Source organism: Trematomus bernacchii, unplaced genomic scaffold (genome assembly GCF_902827165.1).
Source record: "Trematomus bernacchii unplaced genomic scaffold, fTreBer1.1, whole genome shotgun sequence".
NCBI lineage: Eukaryota > Metazoa > Chordata > Actinopteri > Perciformes > Nototheniidae > Trematomus > Trematomus bernacchii.
This window is the reverse complement of record NW_022987665.1, coordinates 372,608-399,432: the sequence shown is the minus strand read 5'-3', so window position 1 is coordinate 399,432 and position 26,825 is coordinate 372,608. Positions and strand designations below refer to the sequence as shown.

Here is a 26,825-nt window from a genome sequence, read left to right as displayed (position 1 = left end):
TTTTTTCAGACTTTGTCAAATATTGATTTGCTCTGAGAGCTCTGAGAAAGCACTTGATTTAAAGTCATTACGGGAAGAAATGAGACGGAAAGAAAGTATGAAGGCAGGCAGAAATGGACCTTTTTTATTTTTTCTTGGGCGATAAACAGTGGATTGTTCTGACCAGACCGGACTGAACCGGTTCTGAACCGGATTTTTAGAGTGACAGTAAATCAAACTGACTGACGGAAAAAAACACAAATGTATAGTTTTTTACTTTGTGTTACTACCATGGCAACTGCATCGTCCAATCAGGTCTGGTCAGGGTCGGACCTGGTCCAATAATATCTCCTCCTCGCTCACTTCAGAGGAGGTCTATCAAATGACACAAAGAAGCTGATTGGTCCACAAACAGTTAAACCCCGCCCCCAACCCCTCCGCCAAAGCATCCTATTGGTTGCCTACACATCATTGGCGAGAAAAAAAAAAAAACAGAGCGAGCCCTTCTCCCATTGGTCACCACAGCCTCAAGCAAATACAAGGCCGTCTCCTCATTGGTCAGTTTTGATAACACGGCAACTGTCAGTCACTCAGCAGCGGCCAATCAGGTTACAGTACGGTACCTGCGGAACTTTCTGGAATAACGGGAAAAAAAAAAGAAAAGAAAAAGAGAAGAATGTGATGAACAGGGAGATCAGCCAATCAGACGACCCCGCTACAAAAACAAACAGGAAGTGGGAGGGGCTTCCGAAGCCTCATATGGAACTTTTATTTTTTTTGTTCTTCTTTGTTTTCGTCCGTCTTCCTTTGTTTTTTCCAACAGCTGATTTCAGTGCAATGCGTCATGGAACACTACAAGTGTGTGTGTAAGTGTGTGTGTGTGTGTGTGTGTGTGTGTGTATTTAATGGAAACATGCTGCACGGTTAGCGCTCCAGCAGCGAGAAGGGGTGGGGGGGGTTTAAGGGTGCCATGTTGCATCCTGGGTAATGTGTTAGTCTCTCTCTAGCTGGTGTCCATGGACTCCATGTTGGCCGAGCTGGAGTCCCTCTGGATGGAGTCAAAGATGGCCGCCAGCTCCTGATTGGACGAGATCTGCGACTGGAACTCTGACATCAGAGGCGACTTCTCGGCCTCGGGGATCGTCAGCAGAGCGACGACCGCTCGCATCGCCGAGCGCTTCAACTCGTCCTGCTTCTCGAACTCCTGCTTCACCGAGTTCGCCTTCACCTGCGAGAGAGGAGGGGGTCAGATACTCATTTCCCAGTTTAATGCAAATCAATCTTTTATATAATGGCAATATCTGGATTTTCTTTTTTTATGTCAAAAAAGAACTGAAAACTATGAATAAATTAATAAGAAAATGATATTAAAGACAGAAAAATGTGCAGATAATATATAAAAAAAATTCTAAAATATTCTGTTAAATAGAAGTTTAAAAGAAAATGTCCAAAACATACTTTATTCTTAAAATTATTCACATATTCCATATATAATAATATACTACATTACGACGCTCGTATAGGAGTTATTCACATTTTATTTTCCATTTATTTGATTTAAAGTAAAATAATTCAAATGCATTGTTATTCTCACATCAAGTCATAAGTGCATTCTAAGACTTAATAAAAAAAATGTGTGTGTGTGTGTGTCCTAGCAATACTATCCTTGTGGGGACCTAAATCTGTTTACACAGTCACGTGTGGGGACTCACTAAAATGAATGAGGCCCATGAGGGGAATCAGTAATTTTAGGGTGACGACTTGGTTAAGGTTAGGATAAGTCTCCAGGAAATGCATGTAAGTCAATGTAATGTCCCTGAAGTGATGTATATATGGTATGTGTGAGTGCGAGTGCGAGTGCGAGTGCGAGTGCGAGTGCGAGTGCGAGTGCGAGTGCGAGTGTGTGTGTGTGTGTACCTTGGTGGTGCAGGTGGCTCTCAGAGGCTCCACCAGGCGATCCAGTCTCTGCAGCACGGCGCTCGGACACAGAGACGAGAGACGGGCCAGCATCAGGAACGTCAGCATCTGGAAAACAACAAACATCATTTATTGTTATGTTCTTGCAAATGTCTGTGTTATACCTCGCGTTTAAAATCACAGAAATGTCAATCTTTTTCTCAGAATATCACCTCCTCTACCAGCTGTTTATAAACCAACAATCACCGGGTAAAAAAAACCAATAAACCTCAGAGTTTGTTTCATGATTTTTTTCTAGCTAATTCTGGACTTCAATTTTTTGTTGTTTTTCCCCAAAATGTTGACCCTCCTTTACAACCTCCATATTTATTATTACTACAACCTACATGGCACTTATACGTAATTGTATGACACTTTTGATCTCAGAATATTCATTTTTTTTTTTCTAAAATGTGTTTTTTTTCTCATATATTAAATCTAGATCATTTTCCTCCACCACAAACTCTAGATTTTTTTTACCTCTTATGGCCTAAAAAACCCTATAATACTTTATAATAATACTTTATAATAATACCTTGATGTCGTAGTGGTCCTTCAGGCCGTCCTCCACGTGGTTGAGGAAGGTGAAGATGTCCAGGCGGTCGAGGCAGCTGTCCAGCAGAGTGTACATGCACTCAAAAGCAGCCTTCCTGAGGTCCAGCCCGTCGTCCACCGTGTGTTTGAAGGGCCCCATCTCCACCTGAACACACACACACACACACACACACCACATTACATTACATGTCAGTTGTTAGACGCTTTTATCCAAAGCGACTTACATACATTCAATACGGTGGGCAAACCCCACAGGAGCAATCTGGGGTGAAGTGTCTCAGGGACACAACGACATGCTGATTGCAGTGGGACTCGAACTTGCTACCCCTTGAATCAAAGTCCATCACACTATCCACTGAGACACACACACACACGATTTCAGAATCAGAATACCTTTATTACTCAAATCCTTCACTAAATTCTTAATACTGTCAATGTTTTTCAATATTTTCAAGATACGATTACTTTTTGGAACATATTGCACATATTGCACTTTTTTTAAATGGGAAACCTTTTGCCCTTTTGTCACATTTTCATAAACCTTTTTGGTTGTTTTTAGAATTATTTTAAAAACATTTTGCACAGTTTCTTTTTAACTTCTATTCATATATTTAACAGAATATTTTAGACATTTTTTATATATTATCTGCACATTTCTTTTTCTTTAATATAATTTATCTTTTTAATTTATTCATATTCTTTGACATTTAAAAAACATTTTCCCACAGTGTTGAAACAGCAACTTGTATTCTTATTTTTCGCTGAATTTCTTTAGACTTTTCCCCAAAAGGCTCTCACAGGGCTCCTGCAGGTTTCACCAACTCAAGCCCCCGTGGGAACCCTGCTCTCAGTATCCGTGTTAACTCGATTCCTCCTCACCTCTCTGATGAGCTCCTTGCGGACTTTGGTCTCGTTGTAGAGCTGCGGTAGCACCGAGTCCAGCAGCTCTCGGATCAGACTCGGCTTGTTGTGCGCCGCAGAATTAAACGTGACCAAAGCAACGCGCCGAACGTTCAGGTCCGGGTCCTCCAGCGTCTTCAGGAAGTCACCTGAGAAACACACGGGAAGTCAGAGTCATGGGAGAAAAGATATAATAAAGTAACTGTTGGACAGAGATGGTAGAAGTACACACATCCTTTACTCAAGTAGAAGTACACATACTGGTGTTTAAAAATACTCTGGTGAAAGTAGAAGTACTGACTAAACTTCTTTACTCAAGTCAAAGTAAAGAGGGCTTTGAAATGTACTTCAGTAAAAAGTACCCATAGCTAGCAGCTGTTTTAAAGAGTACCTGACCTCCCTTTATATTAATAGAACAATAATGTCATTGTTAGCTAATGAATGTTTCCATGCTGAACAACGGCAACATGACAACGTTTTCATTGGTCCCTCTTCTTTAGAGAAGACCAGGAAATGATGGATACACGGATCGTGTTCAAATCAATAGGCACGCAATGACTCTAAATAATAATGATCACGCCACCAAACACACATTCAAACTAAAGGAACCAGCCTGTTTGGAAAATGTGAGAAGTAGAAAGTACAGGTATTTGGGTTCAACATGTAAGAAGTAGAAAGTACAGGTATTTGTGTTCAACATGTAAGAAGTAGAAAGTACAGGTATTTGTGTTCAACATGTAAGAAGTAGAAAGTACAGGTATTTGTGTTCAACATGTAAGAAGTAGAAAGTACAGGTATTTGGGTTCAACATGTAAGAAGTAGAAAGTACAGGTATTTGGGTTCAACATGTGAGAAGTAGAAAGTACAGGTATTTGTGTTCAACATGTAAGAAGTAGAAAGTACAGGTATTTGGGTTCAAAATGTAAGAAGTAGAAAGTACAGGTATTTGGGTTCAACATGTAAGAAGTAGAAAGTACAGGTATTTGGGTTCAACATGTGAGAAGTAGAAAGTACAGGTATTTGTGTTCAACATGTAAGAAGTAGAAAGTACAGGTATTTGGGTTCAACATGTAAGAAGTAGAAAGTACAGGTATTTGTGTTCAACATGTAAGAAGTAGAAAGTACAGGTATTTGGGTTCAACATGTAAGAAGTAGAAAGTACAGGTATTTGTGTTCAACATGTAAGAAGTAGAAAGTACAGGTATTTGGGTTCAAAATGTAAGAAGTAGAAAGTACAGGTATTTGGGTTCAACATGTGAGAAGTAGAAAGTACAGGTATTTGGGTTCAACATGTAAGAAGTAGAAAGTACAGGTATTTGTGTTCAACATGTAAGAAGTAGAAAGTACAGGTATTTGTGTTCAACATGTAAGAAGTAGAAAGTACAGGGATTTGTGTTCAACATGTGAGAAGTCAAAGTAAAAAGTCGTCAGTACTTTACTCCACTACTTATTTTTCTGTTTGTTATTTTATTTGAGTTTTGCATAATATCCAAGCAACTCTTCAACTGTGAGTAACACAAAGATAAAGGAAAGAAAACTAGTTAGAAATGTCTGTTTGAGGCGTCTAGTGGCTTGTAGAAAAATAAGGAAGGAAGCCACGGCAGTAACATTCACATTTATGTATTTAATCATTAGTTAGTAATTGACTCCATGTTTACCTATGCAGTTCTTCAGCAGCGGGTCGATGGGCTGAGGATGGTCAGAAATGGTGAATTTTACCGCGGTCACCACCGAGCTGCGGGCGTACGATGAACCTGCACAGAAATATGGGTTTTATAATAAATGAACATTGGGAATAAAATGTAAATAAGCAGTGAAAAATAACTCAAACTATTACCTGGAAAAAAAACGAAAAATAAATATGAACCTGATTTAAATTCTGTTTTTGAAGCTAAATGATATCTCTACCTAAAAAAAGGAGACGTCATGTATTTCCCATCATTAATTGTGTTTTTTGTTTTACATGATTAAACTGTAGCAAATCAAATTTAAAGGTCACCTATCGTGCTACTTGTAGGCAATAGCATAGGTCTCAGATATATAAAAAATATATAAAAACATGTCTATGAAGTGTTTTGCTCAAAACACCAAACAGATCCCCCATTCTAGCCATGCCTCATATCCCTCTGTTTCACTTCCTGTTTCTAAAGTGCTGATTTGGGGTATAAAGCTTAAAAAAATAAAAGAGGAGGGGTCTGAGGTCATGCGGGACCCGGCAGCTACTGTCTAAACTAAATACTGCCGTGATGAAACGCCATATCATGGATTATCAAGGATTCTCTCTGAAACAGTATGGAGCTCAAAGGCTTTCTCTCTTGCCGGTTATACCACAAGGTGAGTTCCTTTTTATTTCCTGCTTCTTCACACACATGCTCTCCAGTACAGGTTAGCTCTGAGTGTTAGCGATGCTAATGTAAACACCGACCATATTACGTCCAAAACAGTCGGGCATTGTTTCTGATAGCAACGTTTCTGATAGGGCCGTGGGTCCACATTTCAGATATTACGTCATATCGGACGCAAATCTGCATCAGCTCCGTTTTTCCCCGTTTTTAGAGATTTGGGTACGGAGGAAAAGAGAGAGGGTTTTATTTCCTGACGCTGCGTGAGTTCCCTGACACACCGGGGACACATGTTTATGTAGAAAAGACATAAAAAAAATGCATTTTGCATGATAGGTCCCCTTTAAGCTGAGTTTCTTTCTTGCAAATGTGTGAGTTTTCTCTCACCAATGTATACTTATAACTGATTGTTTTGCCCTTAAACAACATCTGTATTTCTTTCATTTTTTTTAACCTACTATAATAATACATTGGATTTTTATAGCGCTTTTCCTAGTGCTCAAAGATGCTTCACATGAAATCAGAAACAGAAACAGTACAAAGAAAACAAAATGGCTATTATATATAACTATGGCACTCTTATGCTGTTGCAAAAAATAGTAATAGTAAGACTCAGAGGCTCTCTAATTGGCTGGTTGGATCACTGTTATAAAAATCTCACTGGTCAAAAAAATTCAGTTTTTTTCTCAAAATTCTTACTTTTTCTCAAAATCTCAAAATTCTTACTTTTTCTCAAAATTCTTAAAATTCTTACTTTTTCTCAAAATTCTTACTTTTTCTCAAAATTCTGACTTTTTCTCAAAATCTCAAAATACTTACTTTTTTTCAAAATCTCCAAATTCTTACTTTTTCTCAAAAATCTTACTTTTCCTCAAAATTCTTACTTTTTCTCAAAATTCTAACTTTTTCGCAAAATTCTGACTTTTTCTCAAAAATCTCAAAATTCTGACTTTTTCCGAATACTTAACATTTTTAATAATCCCTCGTCACCGGCTTGAGCTTCAATCTCAGGATCCATGTATTTGTGATCCTCTCCAGAATGGAAGTAGTCATCACATACAGAGCATCAACTAGTTCCTGAACAGTGTCCTTCACATGCTGATATCCAAGAGAGGCAGTTACACAGTCACAAGATGGAGGAATACCTTCTAGGTAATCATACATCCTGTCATGTTCACAGCTACAGTTGGGATACCTTTGTTATCATGTGACTCTCATGTTGGAAGAGTACTTTCAGTATTTTCTCTCACCTGACAGCAGGTATCCTTTGAGTCGTGGCAGCAGGGTCTCCGGGTCGATCAGAGTGAGCTTCCCGAGACACTCGGCCACCACGTTCCTGGTTCCCTCCTCTGAACACTCGCAGTGTTTCAGCAGCAGCGTCCACACGGCCTCCACGTACGGCTTCAGCCCCGACACCGACGCTGAGCCTGGACACACAATATACATTTAGTGACGTTTAATTTGATAGTTAACCTCGTCTAGGTTATGAGCTGCTTGTGTTTTTGTAACAGTCCCTTCAAACAGGGAATGAGTCATCATCAAAAGCAAGTCGGCCATCTTTGGAGGATACCAGCACAGAGAGGCGAAGTCCCTCCCTTTCCGGGGGACCTCCATGGGACCTTATTTAGGAAAAAGTATGTATTGAAGTCAATGGAGAGAGAAAGATTATCTTTGGATCCCGTTTGAATTGTGCCACGAATTACACATATGATGTTTGTCAATTTAAAAGATAATTTTGCAAGTCAAAACATTTAAAATGTGTGGTAAAACTGTGAAGTAACACTTTTTTTGTGTGAAACGCTCAATGAACTCCATCTCCCATCTCGCACCACACACCCAGACGGCCGTCACGTTGGCACATTTCACTTCTTTCTTTCAGAATGAGGCGGAAAGTATTAAAAGAGGTGAAAATCACTCCAAGTTTGGGCATGTTGAGAGCTGTACATACACACAAGGGGAGTGAGTCGGTTCATAAGAGCCAGCATGCGGGACCGGCTTTACAAGGTTTCAGTGAGTAACACGAGTGTAATGTGTAACGTTAATGACATCACTTACGCGACTCTGGGATCTGTAGTCTTTCTAGTTGCGTATTTTTCATAGTCTTATATTTCAACAGTTTTACGACAAACTGTGACTTTTTTGACATGGAAATTATGTTTTAAGATTGACAAACATCATGTGTGTAATTCGTGGCACAATTCAAACGGGATCGAGAGATAATCTTTCTCTCCCCATTGACTTCAATGCATACTTTTTCAGAAATAAGGTCCCATGGGTCGGAAGTAGAAGGGCGGGACTTCGCCTCTCTATGGAAAGTTTACGAGTTCTGATATTTTTTACCGATTCTTTCGGAAATAATCTGACATATTTTGCACTTTTGTCAAATTTGTCATTAAAATAAATACAATTATTTCAGGATTTTTTAAACGTTTTTTTTTTGTATTTTTTTTTTTACACATTTAAAAAAATATATTTTTGACAAGTTTTTATTGATATATATATTTACCTTTGAATTGGGAGAGATTTTTGAATTTGTATGAGAATTTCAACAGATTTTTTAAATATATTTTGGAAAACGTTCTGAAAAGTTATTTCAAACACACACATATCATTTTTTTTCACTCGACAAATATAGCCCACCCTCCACAAAGACGTAGTAAAAGTGTTGCTAGAGAGGTTGCAGGGTGTGTCTGTGTGTGTATTGTCAGAGTGTGTGTGTGATAATGTGTGTGTGTATTGTCAGAGTGTGTGTGTGATAATGTGTGTGTGGTGTCAGAGTGTGTGTGATAATGTGTGTGTGGTGTCAGAGTGTGTGATAATGTGTGTGTGGTGTCAGAGTGTGTGTGTGATAATGTGTGTGTGTATTGTCAGAGTGTGTGTGTGATAATGTGTGTGTGGTGTCAGAGTGTGTGTGTGATAATGTGTGTGTGTATTGTCAGAGTGTGTGTGTGATAATGTGTGTGTGGTGTCAGAGTGTGTGTGATAATGTGTGTGTGGTGTCAGTGTGTGTGTGATAATGTGTGTGTATTGTCAGAGTGTGTGTGTGATAATGTGTGTGTGGTGTCAGAGTGTGTGTGTGATAATGTGTGTGTGGTGTCAGCGTGTGTGTGTGATAATGTGTGTGTGGTGTCAGAGTGTGTGTGTGATAATGTGTGTGTGGTGTCAGAGTGTGTGTGTGATAATGTGTGTGTGGTGTCAGAGTGTGTGTGTGATAATGTGTGTGTGGTGTCAGAGTGTGTGTGTGATAATGTGTGTGTGTGTATTGATAGAGTGTGTGTGCTCACTGATGATCTCTTTGAGGGAGTGCAGCAGCAGGTATTGTCTCTTAGAGGAAGTGATCTCCTGCAGGACGAAGGGCAAATACTCCGGAAGATTCCCAACCGCGATGCTGCCCAGAGCGTACGATGCTGCTGACTTCACCTGAGACACACACACAGAGAGAGAGAGAGAGGGACACATACACACACACACACACACAGACACACACACAGACACACAGACACACACACACACACACACAGGTTAATACAGAACGGCACGCTACTGCCTTATCAAACTCCTGTGAGGTCACTTCCTGTCACCTCTTCGCTGGAGGAGGAGAAGGCGTCCAGGATGACGGTCTTGAGCTCTGGTTGGCTGCTGAGGTCCACATGGTGTCCCACCTCGCCCAATGAGAGCAGAGCGAGCAGCCGGATGGAGTCCGTGGAGCGGCTGTTCTTCACGTCCTGAAGAAAGAAAGAAAGACATTTATAATGATCAGGTTGTCAGTTCTCTTTTATAATGAACTGTTTGATGAACCAGACTCAGAGACAGTTTCATCCCACCGGACATAAGACTATTAAACACCTGAACTCTAAAGAACATCCATAACATCTTGCAAATTATTGATCTAATATATCATATTCCATTTACTTGTGTATAGACTCTTCTTGCACTATTTTATTTGTATTTACTTGCACAATTGTATTTGTTCCATGTCCTATATATATTCATGTTGCTCTGTGGGAGGAGCCTGGGATTGCCATATCTTCACTGTATCTAATGTGCACATGACAATACAGCCTAGAATCTTGAATCTATATATAATAATTCAAAGTGTGTGTACCTGTATGAACTGCCCCACCACGGCCGGCCCCTCGTCGGGACAGGCTCGCGTCAGCGCGGCCACACACTTGGCGATGGAGCAGTACGCCTGCTTGTGAGGCAGCGCGGCACTCTGGGAATACACCGGACCCGTCAGCATCCTCAGGAGGTCCATGTAGCCGAGGCCGGGGGTCTCTGTGGACACCAGCGCCTGCACACACACACACACACACACATTACACACCGTTACAGCCCTACTACACTGATAATGAAGGTCTCCTATCATGCGAAATGCACTTTTTTTTTTTTTTTAAATGTCTTTTATACATTAATATGCTTTAAACCACAAACACTTTTTTTTTTTTTTGCAGCGTCAGGATTTATTCTCACAGCCACACACACACACACACCACACACACACACACACACACACACACACACACACACACACACAACACACACACACACACACAAGCACACACACCACCACACACACACACACACACACAACACACACACACAATCACCACACACACCACAACACACACACACACACACCACACACACACACACACACACACACACACACACACACACACACACACACACACACACACACACCACACACACACACACACACACACACACACACACACACACACACACACACCACACAACACACACACACACACACACACACACACACACACACACACACACACACACACACACACACACACACACACACACACACCTCTTCTTTCAAATGACTACATAGGAGACCTTTAAAAACACGTTGTACGGTGAGTGAGTGTTACCTGGTAGAAGTCGAGCATGGCGGACAGCGCCCCCCCCTGCAGCAGCGGGGATCGAACCAGTGCGATGAGCTGCTGCAGGATGTTCCCCCCGCTCAGCTGACCGAGCGCTGAGGGGTGCGTGACGGCGAGCGTGGACAGGAAGCTGAGCGCCATCTGAGACACGTGCATATCGCTCTCTGAGATGAGGGGGGGCAGCTCGGCCAGCACCGCGTCCACCATCACCGGGGTCACCGCAGAGCTGAAGAGTCACATGACAGAGAATATAATGCATTTCTTTTAAATATATATTTAACATACTTATTTTATATTATTATTGAGTCTTCTTTTTAATTCTTTTGTTGATTTTTCATATAGAAATATTAAAACAAAAAAACACCGGGTGGGGGGGGTAATATATGAAGTCACATGACAGAGAAAATAATAATAATGCATTGTTTAGATGAGCAATAATTAACTTTCCTTTTTGTAAATTATTCTTTAGAAGTTGATTTTTTTTTTCATTTGGTAAACAGGATATGTTGTTTTTTCATATAGAAATATTAAAACTAAAGGGTACCACTTTACAATAAGACTACCCTTATAAAGGGTTTACGAATAGTTTGTAATTAATATATTAATTAGGTTGTGAACACTTTATAAATCATTAATAAGCTTTTATAAGACATGAGATAAACAGGGCAACTGTGACCGGTTGCTTGCCAAATAGTGAGCCCACATTTATCTGTACTGCTTAGCCTTATTAGAAATGGTAGTAACTCATAAATAAATGGTCATAAGAGATGCCAAGAAACATCAAGATGGATGGGGGGGGAATCAACTCAGTGAACAACAGATACCAAGGATGCTGGCTGATGAAGAACACGAAGTAAGCTAGGTAGCCAATATAAGGCTTAGCAGTACAGATAAATGTGGGCTCACTATTTGGCAAGATGACTAAGCCTTATATTGACTACCTAGCTTACTTCGTCTTCTTCATCAGCTAGCATCCTTGGTATCTGTTGTTCACTGAGTTGATTCTCGCTGAGTAGCCAATATAAGGCTTAGTCATCTTGCCAAATAGTGAGCCTGTGTTGATGTATGAAGACTATGTTAGAACTGGTTTATAAATGGTTCTTAATGATTAATAAAGTGTTCATAACCTAATTATAAACCCTTTACAAGGGTAGTCTTATTGTAAAGTGGTACCGACTTTCTTTAAATAAAAACTTCTGTTTAGAAATGTTTTGAGGTTTCACCAACTCAAATGTAAGACTTTTTAAGACCACTTTGAATTTAAGACCTATTTCACAGCAAGAAAGTATGAAGGAAAGGGTTGTGTGTGTGTGTGTGTGTGTGTGTGTGTGTGGTGTGTGTGTCGTGTGTGTGTGTGTGTGTGTGTGTGTGTGTGTGTGTGTGTGTGTGTGTGTGTGTGTGTGTGTGTGTGTGTGTGTGTGTGTGTGTGTGTGTGTGTGTGTGTGTGTGTGTGTGTGTGTGTGTGTGTGTGTGTGTGTGTGTGGTGTGTGTGTGTGTGTGTGTGTGTGTGTGTGTGTGTGTGTGTGTGTGTGTGTGTGTGTGTGTGTGTGCAGTGTGAGAAAAAGTTTTTAGAGAGTACTTGTCCATGGACAAGTGAGTTTGGCAATTTAGTTGTCCGAATACATTTTTCACTTGTCCAGAATGGAAAAATTGGGGCCACTGGAATCTTCTTCTTCGCCAACGTATTTTACGACACCGCTAACGTAAGTGAGCGGTAAGATTTTACTGCATCACACATACGTAGGGTTGGGTATAGTTTGGATTTTAACGATTCCGGTTCTGCTTTTCGATTCCGGTTATTTTCGGTTCTCGATTCCGGTTCTTTGAGAGGGTAAAAATAAGTCCCATGACAAACTGGGAGAAAAACATATTTATGAAAACATTAAGTCAAACCTGTATTCCTATTTACAAATCACTTCATACTGTTTAATTTCTTACGGTTATTGAATAAAATTATATAAAAATAATCTCTGCATTGTTTAGTTAGTTCTATGTGGTGCAGTTTGAGAATGTACAATTGGCCCAGTCTCCTCTGATGTTACACTGCAACCTGCCTGTGAGACAAAGTCCAACCACACATGTCCAACACATAGGCCTAATAATAATAATACATTATATTTACAGCCTATAGGCCTAGCGCTTTTCTACAACTCAAAGACGCTTGCATGCTTGCACATGTCCTGCAATACACATGCTGCAGCTGCCCAGCTGCTCACTGTTTGTAAAAGTAAATAAATAGTATTTTAATTTCAATAATGTATTTTCTATACCCTGCTTCATAAACAATACTGACATCCCTGTGCTCCTCCGAGTCTGGGGGTCCGGGGATGTGAGGACAGCGCGAGGACACAGACAGGGAGGCTGCTTTATTTCATAAAGGAAATGGCGGTCAATATTAACAACATAGGAGCTAAAACGCTCAATAACTTTCATTACGTGTTAGAGAAAGAACATAAGAAAGTTTGACAAAGATGAGGCTGTTAAACGGGCAGCGGGTCCGCTGTGTGTAGAAAGAGAGAGGGAGAGAGAGAGACGCTGAACTGCACCATGCAGCGATCAGATGATCCGGAGCAGAGAGAGAGAGAGAGCTGCGGTCCGCGGGGCTCGGCCTCCTGTCCTCACAACTCTTATTAATCACGGTACCGGACAATTGTTATTTGTTCCTACTCGGCACCGAGTTTTGCTTCCCAACCCTGCCACTGTGCTACACGCACCGCCCCGCCCCCGTCTAACAGTACAGAAAGCGGCGAGATGCATTTCCTTAGGAATCGACAAGGAGAACCGAAACTAACATTTCTAAACGAACAATGGCGGACACGGACAATTTGCGAATGAGTTCTGCCTTTTGTAAACTGAGTTTATCAATAATTTGTCAATAAATGAGGGCTAAAAACGTCACTTGTCCGCCGGACAAGTCAATTGAAAGATCTACTTGTCCGACATTGTAAATAACACGTCCCGGACGGTGGGACGTGTGCTTTTTCGCACACTGGTGTGTGTGTGTGTGTGTGTGTGTTCAGTATTCTCTGTACCTGTAGTTCCTGAGCAGGATGTCGAGCGCTGCCAGCGTGCAAAGCTTCAGAGCTCGCTGGTTTTTGCGCAGGAAGGAAGCGAGGATGGGCACGGCGTCGGGGAGGACGGGCCGGAGGTCGATCTTCAGAGGAGAGCCGGCGATCAGAGTCAGAGCTGAGAGAAACAGGAGAGGAGGGAAATAACTTCAGAGAAATGATTTATAAAACACTTCCTGATGACAGGAAAGCTCTGGGGAGAGGCTATTTTAAGAAGATGCTTTTATTTTTAATTCTATGAATCAGTGGTCGACACATATTTCCTTCCTGACACAAATACCACCAACATCACCTCAAACCATATTTAGATTTTTCCTGACATTTTCCTCATTTGTTTTTCTCGTAAAGGAGCGTACCTTTCACCGTGGTCAGTCGGGTGATCTCGTTCTTCAGACGCTCCAAAAAGATCAGCAGCGTGCCGGGGAGTTCAGCCGGCAGCCGGTCGCCTGCAGGCAGAAAGCAACGTTAGAAACAACGTCAGAAACAACGTTAGAAACAACGTCAGAAACAACGTCAGAAACAACGTTAGAAACAACGTCAGAAACAACGTTAAAAACAACGTTAGAAACAACGTCAGAAACTGTTAAAAACAACGTTAGAAACAACGTCAGAAAAAAACGTCAGAAACAACGTCAGAAACAACGTTAAAAACGTCAGAAACAACATTAGAAACAACGTCAGAAACTGTTAAAAACAACGTTAAAAACAACGTTAGAAACAACGTCAGAAACTGTTAAAAACAACGTTAAAAACAACTTTAGAAACAACGTCAGAAACAACGTTAGAAACAACGTTAAAAACAACGATAGAAACAACGATAGAAACAACGATAGAAACTCTCAAAAACAACGTTAACAACGTCAGAAACTGTTTAAGACAACGTTAAAAACAACGTTAAAAACAACTTTAGAAACAACGTCAGAAACAACGTTAAAAACTATTAAAAACAACAAAAACCCTCCTGAAAGTCAACCCAGACAAACAGGAAGTGACATCACAGTCTAAGCGCTGGTTACCGAGGTTACAGATGATCTGTCCCATGCAGGAGATGGCGCGCTCCTTCACTTCCTGGTCGATGTCGGCGGCCTTCAGGCGTTTGATGGTGCAGGTGAACAGGTCGCTGATGTAGGGGGAGGGGTCAAAGCTGTCCGAGCTCTCTGGTAGGCTGTCCAGAGGGCGAATCACCTTCACCAGCTGCTGGGTGACGAGCAGCGCCTCAGAGGTGATTTTGTAAAAGGGGTCTCCCACGCAGGCCACCACGGGCGGGACGAGCGCGGGAACGTGAGCGTGGAAAGCGTGCGCCGGGTGCGTAACCATGACGACGTGAAGGCAGGACAGAGCGTCGATCTTCAGGTTCGAGCTGCTCGACTTATCGTTCAGAGAGAAGATGATGCCTGGAAACACACAGACATTATCAATCAAACTGGAGATTAAATATATTTGGATTTGGATTTATTACGACTTGTTATGGGTTAAGGACAGTTGCTCTATTTGAGAAAAATACTGATATTAATAATAGAGATAATAATATAACATTTGATATTAGTCTGTAGATATATTCCTTATTATTGGTGTGATTAATTTATACTTTTTATTTTTATTTTATATTATTCTGGGGAAGTTAAGATGTTTCTATAATTGTTCAAATATTAACAATTATAGAAATATATTTAAAATAATAATAATTATACTAATAATGTTACAATATTCTATAATAATGAATATATCTCCTAAAAAGTATTGTTTGTGTAGCAAATATGCACTAAAGCTTCAAATATGGATCAATCCACCTTTAAAACTATTCCTAATAAATACATGTATTTTTAGTTTCTAATGTAATTTAAAAGTAGTACCTTTTACGTGGTGGTGTTATTACCTGGTATTAGTACAGGGATGTGGGCGGTCAGCGCTCCGGGCAGAACGTTAACGAGCTCCGTCAGCATGTTGAAACAACACTGACGAGTTTTCACACTCTTCTCCTTCAGCTGCTTGTGGAGAGCCTTCACGATCATAGGGACCTGAAGAAAGAGAGGGAAACAATATTAATAAATGTGTTCACTTCCTGTTCCTCGTTTTGTTCTACGACATAAAAATACATCAGTAAATATCCCACTGGTGAATTTAAAAATGGCGGTTGCTAACAAGTGTCTAAATGAGACGACTAAACATCATTACGCCCAACATTAGCCGCCTTTAGCTTAGCGGTGGTGACGTGAAGTCATGTGACCGTGCTGTAGTTCCTTTATAGCCCAACATTAGCCTCCTTTAGCTTAGCGGTGGTGACGTGAAGTCATGTGACCGTGCTGTAGTTCCTTTAGAGCCCAACATTAGCCACCTTTAGCTTAGCGGTGGTGACGTGAAGTCATGTGACCGTGCTGTAGTTCCTTTATAGCCCAACATTAGCCACCTTTAGCTTAGCGGTGGTGACGTGAAGTCATGTGACCGTGCTGTAGTTCCTTTATAGCCCAACATTAGCCACCTTTAGCTTAGCGGTGGTGACGTGAAGTCATGTGACCGTGCTGTAGTTCCTTTATAGCCCAACATTAGCCTCCTTTAGCTTAGCGGTGGTGACGTGAAGTCATGTGACCGTGCTGTAGTTCCTTTATAGCCCAACATTAGCCTCCTTTAGCTTAGCGATGGTGACGTGAAGTCATGTGACCGTGCTGTAGTTCCTTTATAGCCCAACATTAGCCAACTTTAGCTTAGCGGTGGTGACGTGAAGTCATGTGACCGTGCTGTAGTTCCTTTATAGCCCAACATTAGCCTCCTTTAGCTTAGCGGTGGTGACGTGAAGTCATGTGACCGTGCTGGTAGTTCCTTTATAGCCCAACATTAGCCACCTTTAGCTTAGCGGTGGTGACGTGAAGTCATGTGACCGTGCTGTAGTTCCTTTATAGCCCAACATTAGCCTCCTTTAGCTTAGCAGTGGTGACGTGAAGTCATGTGACCGTGCTGTAGTTCCTTTATAGCCCAACATTAGCCTCCTTTAGCTTAGCGGTGGTGACGTGAAGTCATGTGACCGTGCTGTAGTTCCTTTATAGCCCAACATTAGCCTCCTTTAGCTTAGCGGTGGTGACGTGAAGTCATGTGACCGTGCTGTAGTTCCTTTATAGCCCAACATTAGCCACCTTTAGCTTAGCGGTGGTGACGTGAAGTCATGTGACCGTGCTGTAGTTCCTTTATAGCCCAACATTAGCCACCTTTAGCTTAGCGGTGGTGACGTGAAGTCATGTGACCGTGCTGTAGTTCCTTTATAGCCCAACCTTATCATTATGAATGTTATATCTGTTAGCGTGGTACCTGGCTCTGCAGCATGGTGAGCGGCGTGTCTCCCTGCTCCATGGCGTCGGGGTCGGTCAGCCAGCTCTGAGCCGGGCGCGTCTGTTTGAGCAGCGACAGGTAGGCGTGGAAAACATCCGCCTTCACGTTCTCCTCCCTCTCCTTTTAAGAAAAACACACACACAGATCCGAATAACAACCATTCCACACATCAAATACATCCAATAGGGATACATCCTACAGATTGTTTTGGGTCTAAAATCTACTTTCCCAACCTCAATTTTGTTCAAATAGTCCTTCGAAACCTGAATCTAATTATTTACGACATTTGACATCATTTTCACATCTCTTTTTTTTCATCATCAAAAAAAAAGAAAACTGATTTCAGATTTTAATTAAAGTTGTTCTCTAAAAATGTAAACGTATTTTCACCTTGAAGCGGCAGACGAGTGCGGGAGAGACGGAGCGATAAAACTCGGGAAGCATTTCGTGGCGAGTTGAAACGACGGCATCGAGACATTTAGCCGCCGCACGACGAACCTTCCAGCTCATATCGTCATCATCACTGTACTCATCATCACTTCCTGCACACACACACACACACACAGATACACACACACAGTTAGTATCACACACAAATAATAATAATGCATTTTATTTATAGAGCGCTTTTCTAGAAACTCAAAAGTATCGCAGCCCTCGCTTCCATACATTGTCTTTTTGCTTTTATTCCAATACCTTGGTAGTCTTCGTCGTTCTGCTCGGCGTCCATTGCGTTGTCGTCCTCATCTTCATCGTCGAAGTTGTAGTTGGGGTCGTAGGTCAGGTAGCGCAGGCAGATGGAGATCACCGTGGGAACGTGGGGGTAAACTTCTTTAGGACACCTGTAAGAGAGACGTGACACGGTTTAATAACAGGAAGTACACGTGTAGAAGTACTTAGAGTGAGTATTACTGCGAGTACTACCTCCTGACGAAGGACTCGAAGGCCTGGATGCAGTATTCTCTGAGCTCGTCGTCGTCCACGTTGCAGAACTTCACCACCAGGGGGATGATCTTCTCCAGGTACTCGCCTGAAACACACAGGGGTTTAGAGCACAGATTTTAAATAAGAAGAGTGATGCGAGTCTGACCTTTTATTTGCAATACTTTTACTTTCCAATATTTTCTGAGATTTTTTCCCAAAACCTTTTTTAGAATGATTTTGTAATAAAAATATTGGAATTGGATTTTTTATTCTATTTGTTTTCATTTCGGGATTTTTTTTGTAAAATATTTGGAGATTTTTTTGGTAAAAAGTTTTGATTTTTGGGATTTTTTTGGGGGGGGGACATGTTTCGAAATAATTTGGGGGAAATGTTGGGATTTCTTTTTTTTTTTTTTTAAGTTGAGAAAATGTTTCAGAAAAACATTTTTGGTAAAAGTCCGGAAAAAGTTTTAGAAAAAGTTTGGAAAATATTTTTGGAAAGGTTTGGGAAAAAGTTTGGAGAAGCGATATTTATCTGCAGTATTTGAATAACTACGGGTATTCTCACCGATGCGGTGCCCGGCCTGCCGGCTGATGGCGGCGGTGCACTGGATGTAGGTTCGGGTCGTCGACATGTTGTCGTTGCGGCCCAGCTCCGTCAGAAGGTGCTCGATCAGGTCGATGAACACCAGGTTCCCACAGGACATCACCAGGTGACCCAGAGCCATGATGGTCCTCTGCAACAGCCAATCACAGGAGGTCAATAACATCGAAACAGACTTAATATGATGTCAATAAGGTTCAAGGTTCGAGGTTAGTTTCTTTGTAGCACATTTAAGGGGCAGGTAATATAGATTATTTTCTGCTCCCTGATCCTTTTCGGGTATGGTGTGTTTATAGAGACATGTTTTGAAAATAATTGTTAAACACTAAGTTGTGTATACCATGACCGGAAAAAATAAAAATGAAATATATAAATATTTATTCATTGGCTCCTGGGACGTACCTTCCTGACGGCGAGTCTCGGGGAGGTGAGCTGAGGCAGCAAACAGCCGAGGATCGAGGGGTGGAAGTTCACCAGCAGACCGCCCTGTCTACACACACACACACACACAGATAGCGAGATGCTTCATTTGTGTAACATACATTACATAATTACAACAGTTATTTTACAGTATCGAGCGTGCTCAGTACCTGCAGAGCATGTCGGCCATGATGTCCAGAGCCTCCAGCTGCACAGACACGTCTTCCTGTTTGGCGATGGCGCTCGTCAGGCGGCCCGTGATCTTCTTACAGACGCTGGCAGCGAGGGCCGAGCCTGAGGGAGAGGGAAGATTATTAAAGGAACTGCAGCGTTTGTGCTCGTTTTGAGGTATTATTGGAGATGCTTTGCAGTATATGTACCACTGATGCCCCAGTATGTAACACTGGTATTTGTGACAGTTTGCAGTTTTATTGGTAAGAGTTAGGGAGTACTATATGCACCAGTGGAGACAGGTGATAATATCCTTGAAGTAACAGTAGTATTTGTGATAGTTACACAGTAACAGGAGTTAGTGACAGTTTTGCAGTAGTATTTTCTGTAGTATTTGCATTATCTATACCACTGGAGACAGGTGATAATAACCCTAAAGTAACAGTAGTATTTATGATAGTTTTCAGTAGTATTTGCATTATCTATACCACTGGAGACAGGTGGTAGTATTCTTTGAGACAGTCGTTTTTTTCAATCGTTTTGCAGTAATGTGTACTATGAAAACGGGATAATATCTTAAAAGTAACAGTAATATTTGACAATTTGCAGGAATATTTGCAGTATTATATGTTGTATTTGTACCGCTGGATGCTGGCGTTAACTCAGTACACAGTAACAGTAGTTAGTGAAAGTTTTGCAGTATTATATGTAGTATTACAGCATATGTAGTATTTGTACTGCTGGCAGTAACTCAGTACACAGTAACAGTAGTTAGTGATATGTTTGTAATAGTATCTGCAGTATAATTTGCATTATTATATGTAGTATTTGTACTGCTGGATGCTGGCGGAACTCCCTCTAAACTAACAGTAATTAATGACAGTTTTCCAGTAGTATTTGCAGTATTATATGCAGTAGTATTACCGATGGAGGCTGGCGGCAGCTCAGTACACAGTAACAGTAGTTAGTGATAGTTTTGCAGTACTATATGTAGTATTATCTGCAGTACTATATGTAGTATTCTCTGCAGTATTCTCACCGCTGGAGGCGGGCGGCAGCTCTCCGATGACGGTCTTCAGGCCGATGGAGGAGATGTCTCTGAGCTGCTCTTTGTCCGACAGCATGTTGGTGCACAGCGTGTCCACGATGGTCTCCACCTGGTACTCCTTCACCTTACTGACCAGGGGGCCCAGGCTGAGCAAAACAAACACACCCACCGTTACAAAGACACACACACACACACCGTTACAAAGACACACACACACCGTTACAAAGACACACACACACACTGTTACAAAGACACACACAGTCCACCGTTACAAAGACACACACACCGTTACAAAGACACACACACACCGTTACAAAGACACACACACACACCGTTACAAAGACACACACACACACCGTTACAAAGACACACACACACACCGTTACAAAGACACACACACACACCGTTACAAAGACACACACACACCGTTACAAAGACACACACACACACCGTTACAAAGACACACACACCGTTACAAAGACACACACACCGTTACAAAGACACACACACACCGTTACAAAGACACACACACACCGTTACAAAGACACACACCCCGTTACAAAGACACACACACACACCGTTACAAAGACACACACCGTTACAAAGACACACACACACACCGTTACAAAGACACACACCGTTACAGACACACACACACCGTTACAAAGACACACACCGTTACAAAGACACACACACACCGTTACAAAGACACACACACACCGTTACAAAGACACACACCGTTACAAAGACACACACACACCGTTACAGACACACACCGTTACAAAGACACACACACACCGTTACAAATACACACACCGTTACAAAGACACACCCCGTTACAAAGACACACACACACACCGTTACAAAGACACACACACCGTTACAAAGACACACACATCGTTACAAAGACACACACCGTTACAAAGACACACACACACACCGTTACAAAGACACACACACACCGTTACAAAGACACACACCGTTACAAAGACACACACCGTTACAAAGACACACACACACACCGTTACAAAGACACACACACACCGTTACAAAGACACACACACACCGTTACAAAGACACACCGTTACAAAGACACACACACACCGTTACAAAGACACACACACACCGTTACAAAGACACACACACACCGTTACAAAGACACACACACACCGTTACAAAGACACACACACACCGTTACAAAGACACACACACCGTTACAAAGACACACACACCGTTACAAAGACACACACACACCCCGTTACAAAGACACACACACCCCCCGTTACAAAGACACACACACCGTCCACCCGTTACAAAGACACACACACACCGTTACAAAGACACACACACACACCCCGTTACAAAGACACACACACACCGTTACAAAGACACACACCGTTACAAAGACACACACACCCCGTTACAAAGACACACACACACCCCGTTACAAAGACACACACACACACATTACAAAGACACACACACACACCGTTACAAAGACACACACACACACCGTTACAAAGACACACACACCCCGTTACAAAGACACACACACACACCGTTACAAAGACACACACACACACACCGTTACAAAGACACACACACACCCCGTTACAAAGACACACACACACCCCGTTACAAAGACACACACACCCCGTTACAAAGACACACACACACCCCGTTACAAAGACACACACACACCCCGTTACAAAGACACACACACACCGTTACAAAGACACACACACCCCGTTACAAAGACACACACACCCCGTTACAAAGACACACACACACCATTACAAAGACACACACACACCACACGTTACAAAGACACACACAACCCCGTTACAACGACAACACACACACACACCGTTACAAAGACACACACACACACCGTTACAAAGACACACACACACCCCGTTACAAAGACACACACACCCCGTTACAAAGACACACACACACCCCGTTACAAAGACACACACACACCGTTACAAAGACACACACACACCCCGTTACAAAGACACACACACCGTTACAAAGACACACACCGTTACAAAGACACACACACACCGTTACAAAGACACACACACACACCCATACAAAGACACACACACACCCCGTTACAAAGACACACACACACCGTTACAAAGACACACACACACCGTTACAAAGACACACACACCCCGTTACAAAGACACACACACACACCGTTACAAAGACACACACACACACCGTTACAAAGACACACACCGTTACAAAGACACACACACCCCGTTACAAAGACACACACACCCCGTTACAAAGACACACACACACCATTACAAAGACACACACACACACCGTTACAAAGACACACACACACACCGTTACAAAGACACACACACCCCGTTACAAAGACACACACACACCGTTACAAAGACACACACACACACCGTTACAAAGACACACACACCGTTACAAAGACACACACACCCCCGTTACAAAGACACACACACCCCGTTACAAAGACACACACACCCCGTTACAAAGACACACACACACCCCGTTACAAAGACACACACACCGTTACAAAGACACACACACACCCGTTACAAAGACACACACACCCGTTACAAAGACACACACACACCATTACAAAGACACACACACACACCGTTACAAAGACACACACACCCCGTTACAAAGACACACACACACACACACCGTTACAAAGACACACACACACACCGTTACAAAGACACACACACACCCGTTACAAAGACACACACACCCCGTTACAAAGACACACACACCCCGTTACAAAGACACACCACCGTTACAAACAACACACAACCCGTTACAAAGACACACACACACCGTTACAAAGACACACACACACACCGTTACAAAGACACACACACACCGTTACAAAGACACACACACACCGTTACAAAGACACACACACCGTTACAAAGACACACACACACACACACCATTACAAAGACACACACACACCCCGTTACAAAGACACACACACACCGTTACAAAGACACACACCGTTACAAAGACACACACACACCGTTACAAAGACACACACACCCCGTTACAAAGACACACACACACACCGTTACAAAGACACACACACACACCGTTACAAAGACACACACACACCCCGTTACAAAGACACACACACACCGTTACAAAGACACACACACACCGTTACAAAGACACACACACACACCGTTACAAAGACACACACCGTTACAAAGACACACACATCGTTACAAAGACACACACACACCGTTACAAAGACACACACACACCGTCCACCGTTACAAAGACACACACACACCGTTACAAAGACACACACACACACATGTACTTAAGTACAGTAAGGAAGTATTTGTACTCCACTACTTCCCACCGTTACAAAGACACACACATCGAGGAGGAAACCGAAAATAAAACAACGCAGTAAAAATATTTTACCATTTGACGGCCAGATTCTGCACCTCTCCGTTCTTATCTTCCAGCAGTTTGAGGATCATCCTTACCACCTGTCAATCAAAACATCAATTAATCAAGCAATAACTAATTAAAAAGACATATATGATAACGTTTATAAACCAGTTTCAGCCGGTTTGAACCCACCTTCCTCTCGCTGTCGTCGTCCAGTTTGATTGAGTCTTTCTGGAGCTCCGTCATCAGGTCGTTCGTGGCCATGAACCTGCAGAGGAAACAGAAATGTATGAAATGTTTTCAGAAAAACCCATCAGAAATGTAAACTCCTGAAACGGCTAAGGAGTCAGATAAACATGTTTTTGCTTCAACACAAAAGGACAAAGGTTTTTAATTAAATACAAGTTGCCCTGTCAGGCTAAAGTACGGACGCATTCTGGTCTGGAGTCTTACCCTGAAATCTGACTTGTTTGTTTCTTCATTTTGTCTATTACAAAACATTCATCATATCAGGACAAAGTCTGTATTATTTCCTCTGTCGTCAACATAGATTAAAATATATATAAGAAATGTGTACATTTTAGGAGCAGTGAAGTGTGTAAACAGGAGGAAAATGTGTCAGCCGGACAGTTAGAAGTAAAACATGAAACAGAAATCAATTTCATCAAATTAGTTTTAAGCTGTTTATAAAACACTTTACGGTGATAAAATTATACGTCGCTGCCGATCTGACTTCTTTAATACCGAGTTATATTTTCTGAGAGCGTGTCCGATCCAATATGTGTGTGTGAGTTCCATCTGTAGGCTGCACTTAAAAAGCAATTTAGACGCGCGTGTGTGTGTGTGTGTGTGTGTGTGTGTGTGTGTGTGTGCACGCGCGTGTGTGTGTGTGTGTGTCCTGCAGGCGGCAGCGTTAGAGGCTTGGAGAGGAACTGGTTTCTCCTCACAAGGTCAGCAGCACATTCTACATGATGTTCTAACACTCAGGGTTTCGGGTAGCGGCGTCTGTCAGGAGTGACGGGAGATTACTGAGCTGAGAGCGTCCTCCAGAAGATTTACACTGTGAGGTTCATCTGTGAAACATGGAGGCTTCTCAGACTCCACATCCTCCATCCTGCCGTCTTTACCTCGTCTAAAACTGTTCTCTGTTTACACACGTTAAAAAACCCATTGATATGCTGGTTTAAAAAAAATGTTGTTTGATTGTTTTAGTGAAGAACACAATAGGGCAGCTTGATTTTGGACTCTATTGGCCAATATTTAGATATCTTTTATTTGCCACATTTAAAAATATATATAACAAACCAGTTAAAAAAATATGTTGTAAAGTAAAAAAATAGATATACTGTATATATATACAAACACATAATAAAAACGTTAAACACCAACGAAGAATATTCATAAAAATATAATATAATCAAGTCAAATGGTAATTATTAAAATCTAAAACAATACATAATATAAATACAATTAATTAAATAAAACGTTACTGTAATGTTAGAGAGCTGATTTAACATAAATATTGAATACACAAAAAATATAAATACATTAAAATCAAATATATCTTTTGCAGGGTGCCACAGCCTACTAAACACTACTGATCAATAAGCATATATTCAACATGTTGGTCAACTATGTTCAATATATTCCAGTCAGAAACTCAGCAAACATATAAATGCCAATAATCCCAAGAAGCCAAGTATGCAGATTGAATATCCGGTAAAAAGACAGACACTGATATCAGATCAGTTCTGTCAGAGTTGAAGCAAAGGGAAATTAAAATACAAAATATGTGCACCAAGGGATAGCCCTGCAGTGTTAAAGTATTTCTACTGAAGTATCCAAACCCCCCCCCCCCCTGCTAATCCAGTCTGTTTACCTGCTGTTATTACCCGAGTTACAACACCTACCACACCCCCAGCACCATGCTAGTTAGCACAACAACACAACACTAACAACAACAACAACAACTTCTTACACACACTACACCTGTTAGCTCAGATGCTAACTTCACAGTTAAATCCCTACAGCAACATTACACAGAAAGATCATGCTAACTTGCAGCAGTGAGCTAGCCTAAAATGTTTCAAAAAATAAGAATTATATATTTTGTTATGAGTTAGTTAAGTTAAAAAAGAACAAACAATAACATATACATTGATCATGATAGTGAGCTAGCAAGAAAAGCTAAACTAATACAAACGTAACTTACAATGAGAAAAAAGCAAGGGAGCTGGTCTTAAAAATAATAAGAAAATATAAATAACTATTGTTCTTTTCTAAAGGTTCGTAAGACAGCCTTAACATGTATAATTTATAGAAACATCATAAAGTAAAATAAATTAATAAAAAAACGTAATGACACCAAAAAAAAGAAGCTGGCCTTAAAATAATAAGAACATACAAATTCATTATTTTTTTAAAGGTTCGTAAGAGAGCCTAAAAAATTGAAAACATAAAAACAAAATTAATAAAAAGAAATGAACCACTGATTATGATTAACATATACTATTAATACGCATTGAGCTAGTTTAAAATAAATACAAGAAAAGTTAGTAGCCAGCTAGCCGGTTAGCTGTTAGCTCCTGTATTTACTGCTCAGCTGTCAGGTTAGCATCCCGTTAGCATGTTAGCTCCGTGAACGGTTATTAACGCTTTTCACCTGAACTGCTGTCAGATCGAACACTAACGTTTATTTAAAAAACCGTTAATATTAGCTAACTGCTGAGCTCGCGCTGTGACGCTTGATCAGACAGGTGGCAGAAGCTAGCTGTTAGCATTGAGCCTGTAGGCCTGATAGACTGTTATCTCTCTTGTGTGTATGGAGGAAACACCGGGTGATCTGCTCAGGTGAGCCGGGAATACAGCCCTCTCCCCCGGGGTGTTTATTTACCTGAAGTCCTTATCGCTGGAAGTCATTTTCTCCAGCAGGTTGGAGATGTGGTACGAGGCGCTCGCCATGTTAGCTGTTAGCCGTTAGCCTCCTGCTGCTCAGAGTGTGTGTGTTGTGTGTCTGCGGCTGTGTGTGTGTGTGTGTATGTGTGTGTGTGTCGGTGCTCTGCTCTCCGGTACACGGTGTGTGTGTGTGAGTGTGTGTCTCCTGTGTTCTTGTCTCTCTCTTTACTGTCGCATCCCGGAGATTCGGTTTGTTTGAATGGAGCTCCCGTTCTCTCTGCAGAGGGGCGGGGT

The 26,825-nt window shown here is 41.6% G+C and overlaps 1 protein-coding gene across 1 annotated transcript; it reads right to left on the bottom strand.

Annotated features, from left to right (window-relative positions):
- Positions 1 to 93: 93 nt before the first annotated feature.
- Positions 94 to 26,825, bottom strand: cand1 (cullin-associated and neddylation-dissociated 1). Its single transcript, XM_034135788.1, has 25 exons — positions 26,530 to 26,825; positions 23,829 to 23,904; positions 23,667 to 23,734; positions 20,193 to 20,347; positions 19,153 to 19,276; positions 18,965 to 19,052; positions 18,527 to 18,695; positions 17,959 to 18,064; positions 17,731 to 17,876; positions 17,425 to 17,576; positions 17,014 to 17,154; positions 15,590 to 15,731; positions 14,730 to 15,107; positions 14,070 to 14,159; positions 13,678 to 13,831; positions 10,634 to 10,871; positions 9,838 to 10,026; positions 9,314 to 9,457; positions 9,017 to 9,152; positions 6,983 to 7,159; positions 5,049 to 5,144; positions 3,370 to 3,539; positions 2,471 to 2,635; positions 1,897 to 2,004; positions 94 to 1,207 (listed from the first exon to the last, which is right to left on the bottom strand). Exons 1-25 carry the CDS (start codon positions 26,595 to 26,597, stop codon positions 983 to 985), a joined length of 3,705 nt encoding a protein of 1,234 aa, XP_033991679.1. The 5' UTR covers positions 26,598 to 26,825; the 3' UTR covers positions 94 to 982.

Coding starts and splice junctions, on each gene's coding strand:
- cand1 (XM_034135788.1), bottom strand. CDS start 26,597: ATGGCGAGCGCCTCGTACCACATCTCCAACCTGCTGGAGAAAATGACT. Junction 9,458..9,837: donor TGGTGGGGCAGTTCATACAG/GTACACACACTT, acceptor TTCTTTCTTCAG/GACGTGAAGAACAGCCGCTC. Junction 2,636..3,369: donor GCAAGGAGCTCATCAGAGAG/GTGAGGAGGAAT, acceptor GTGTGTGTTCAG/GTGGAGATGGGGCCCTTCAA.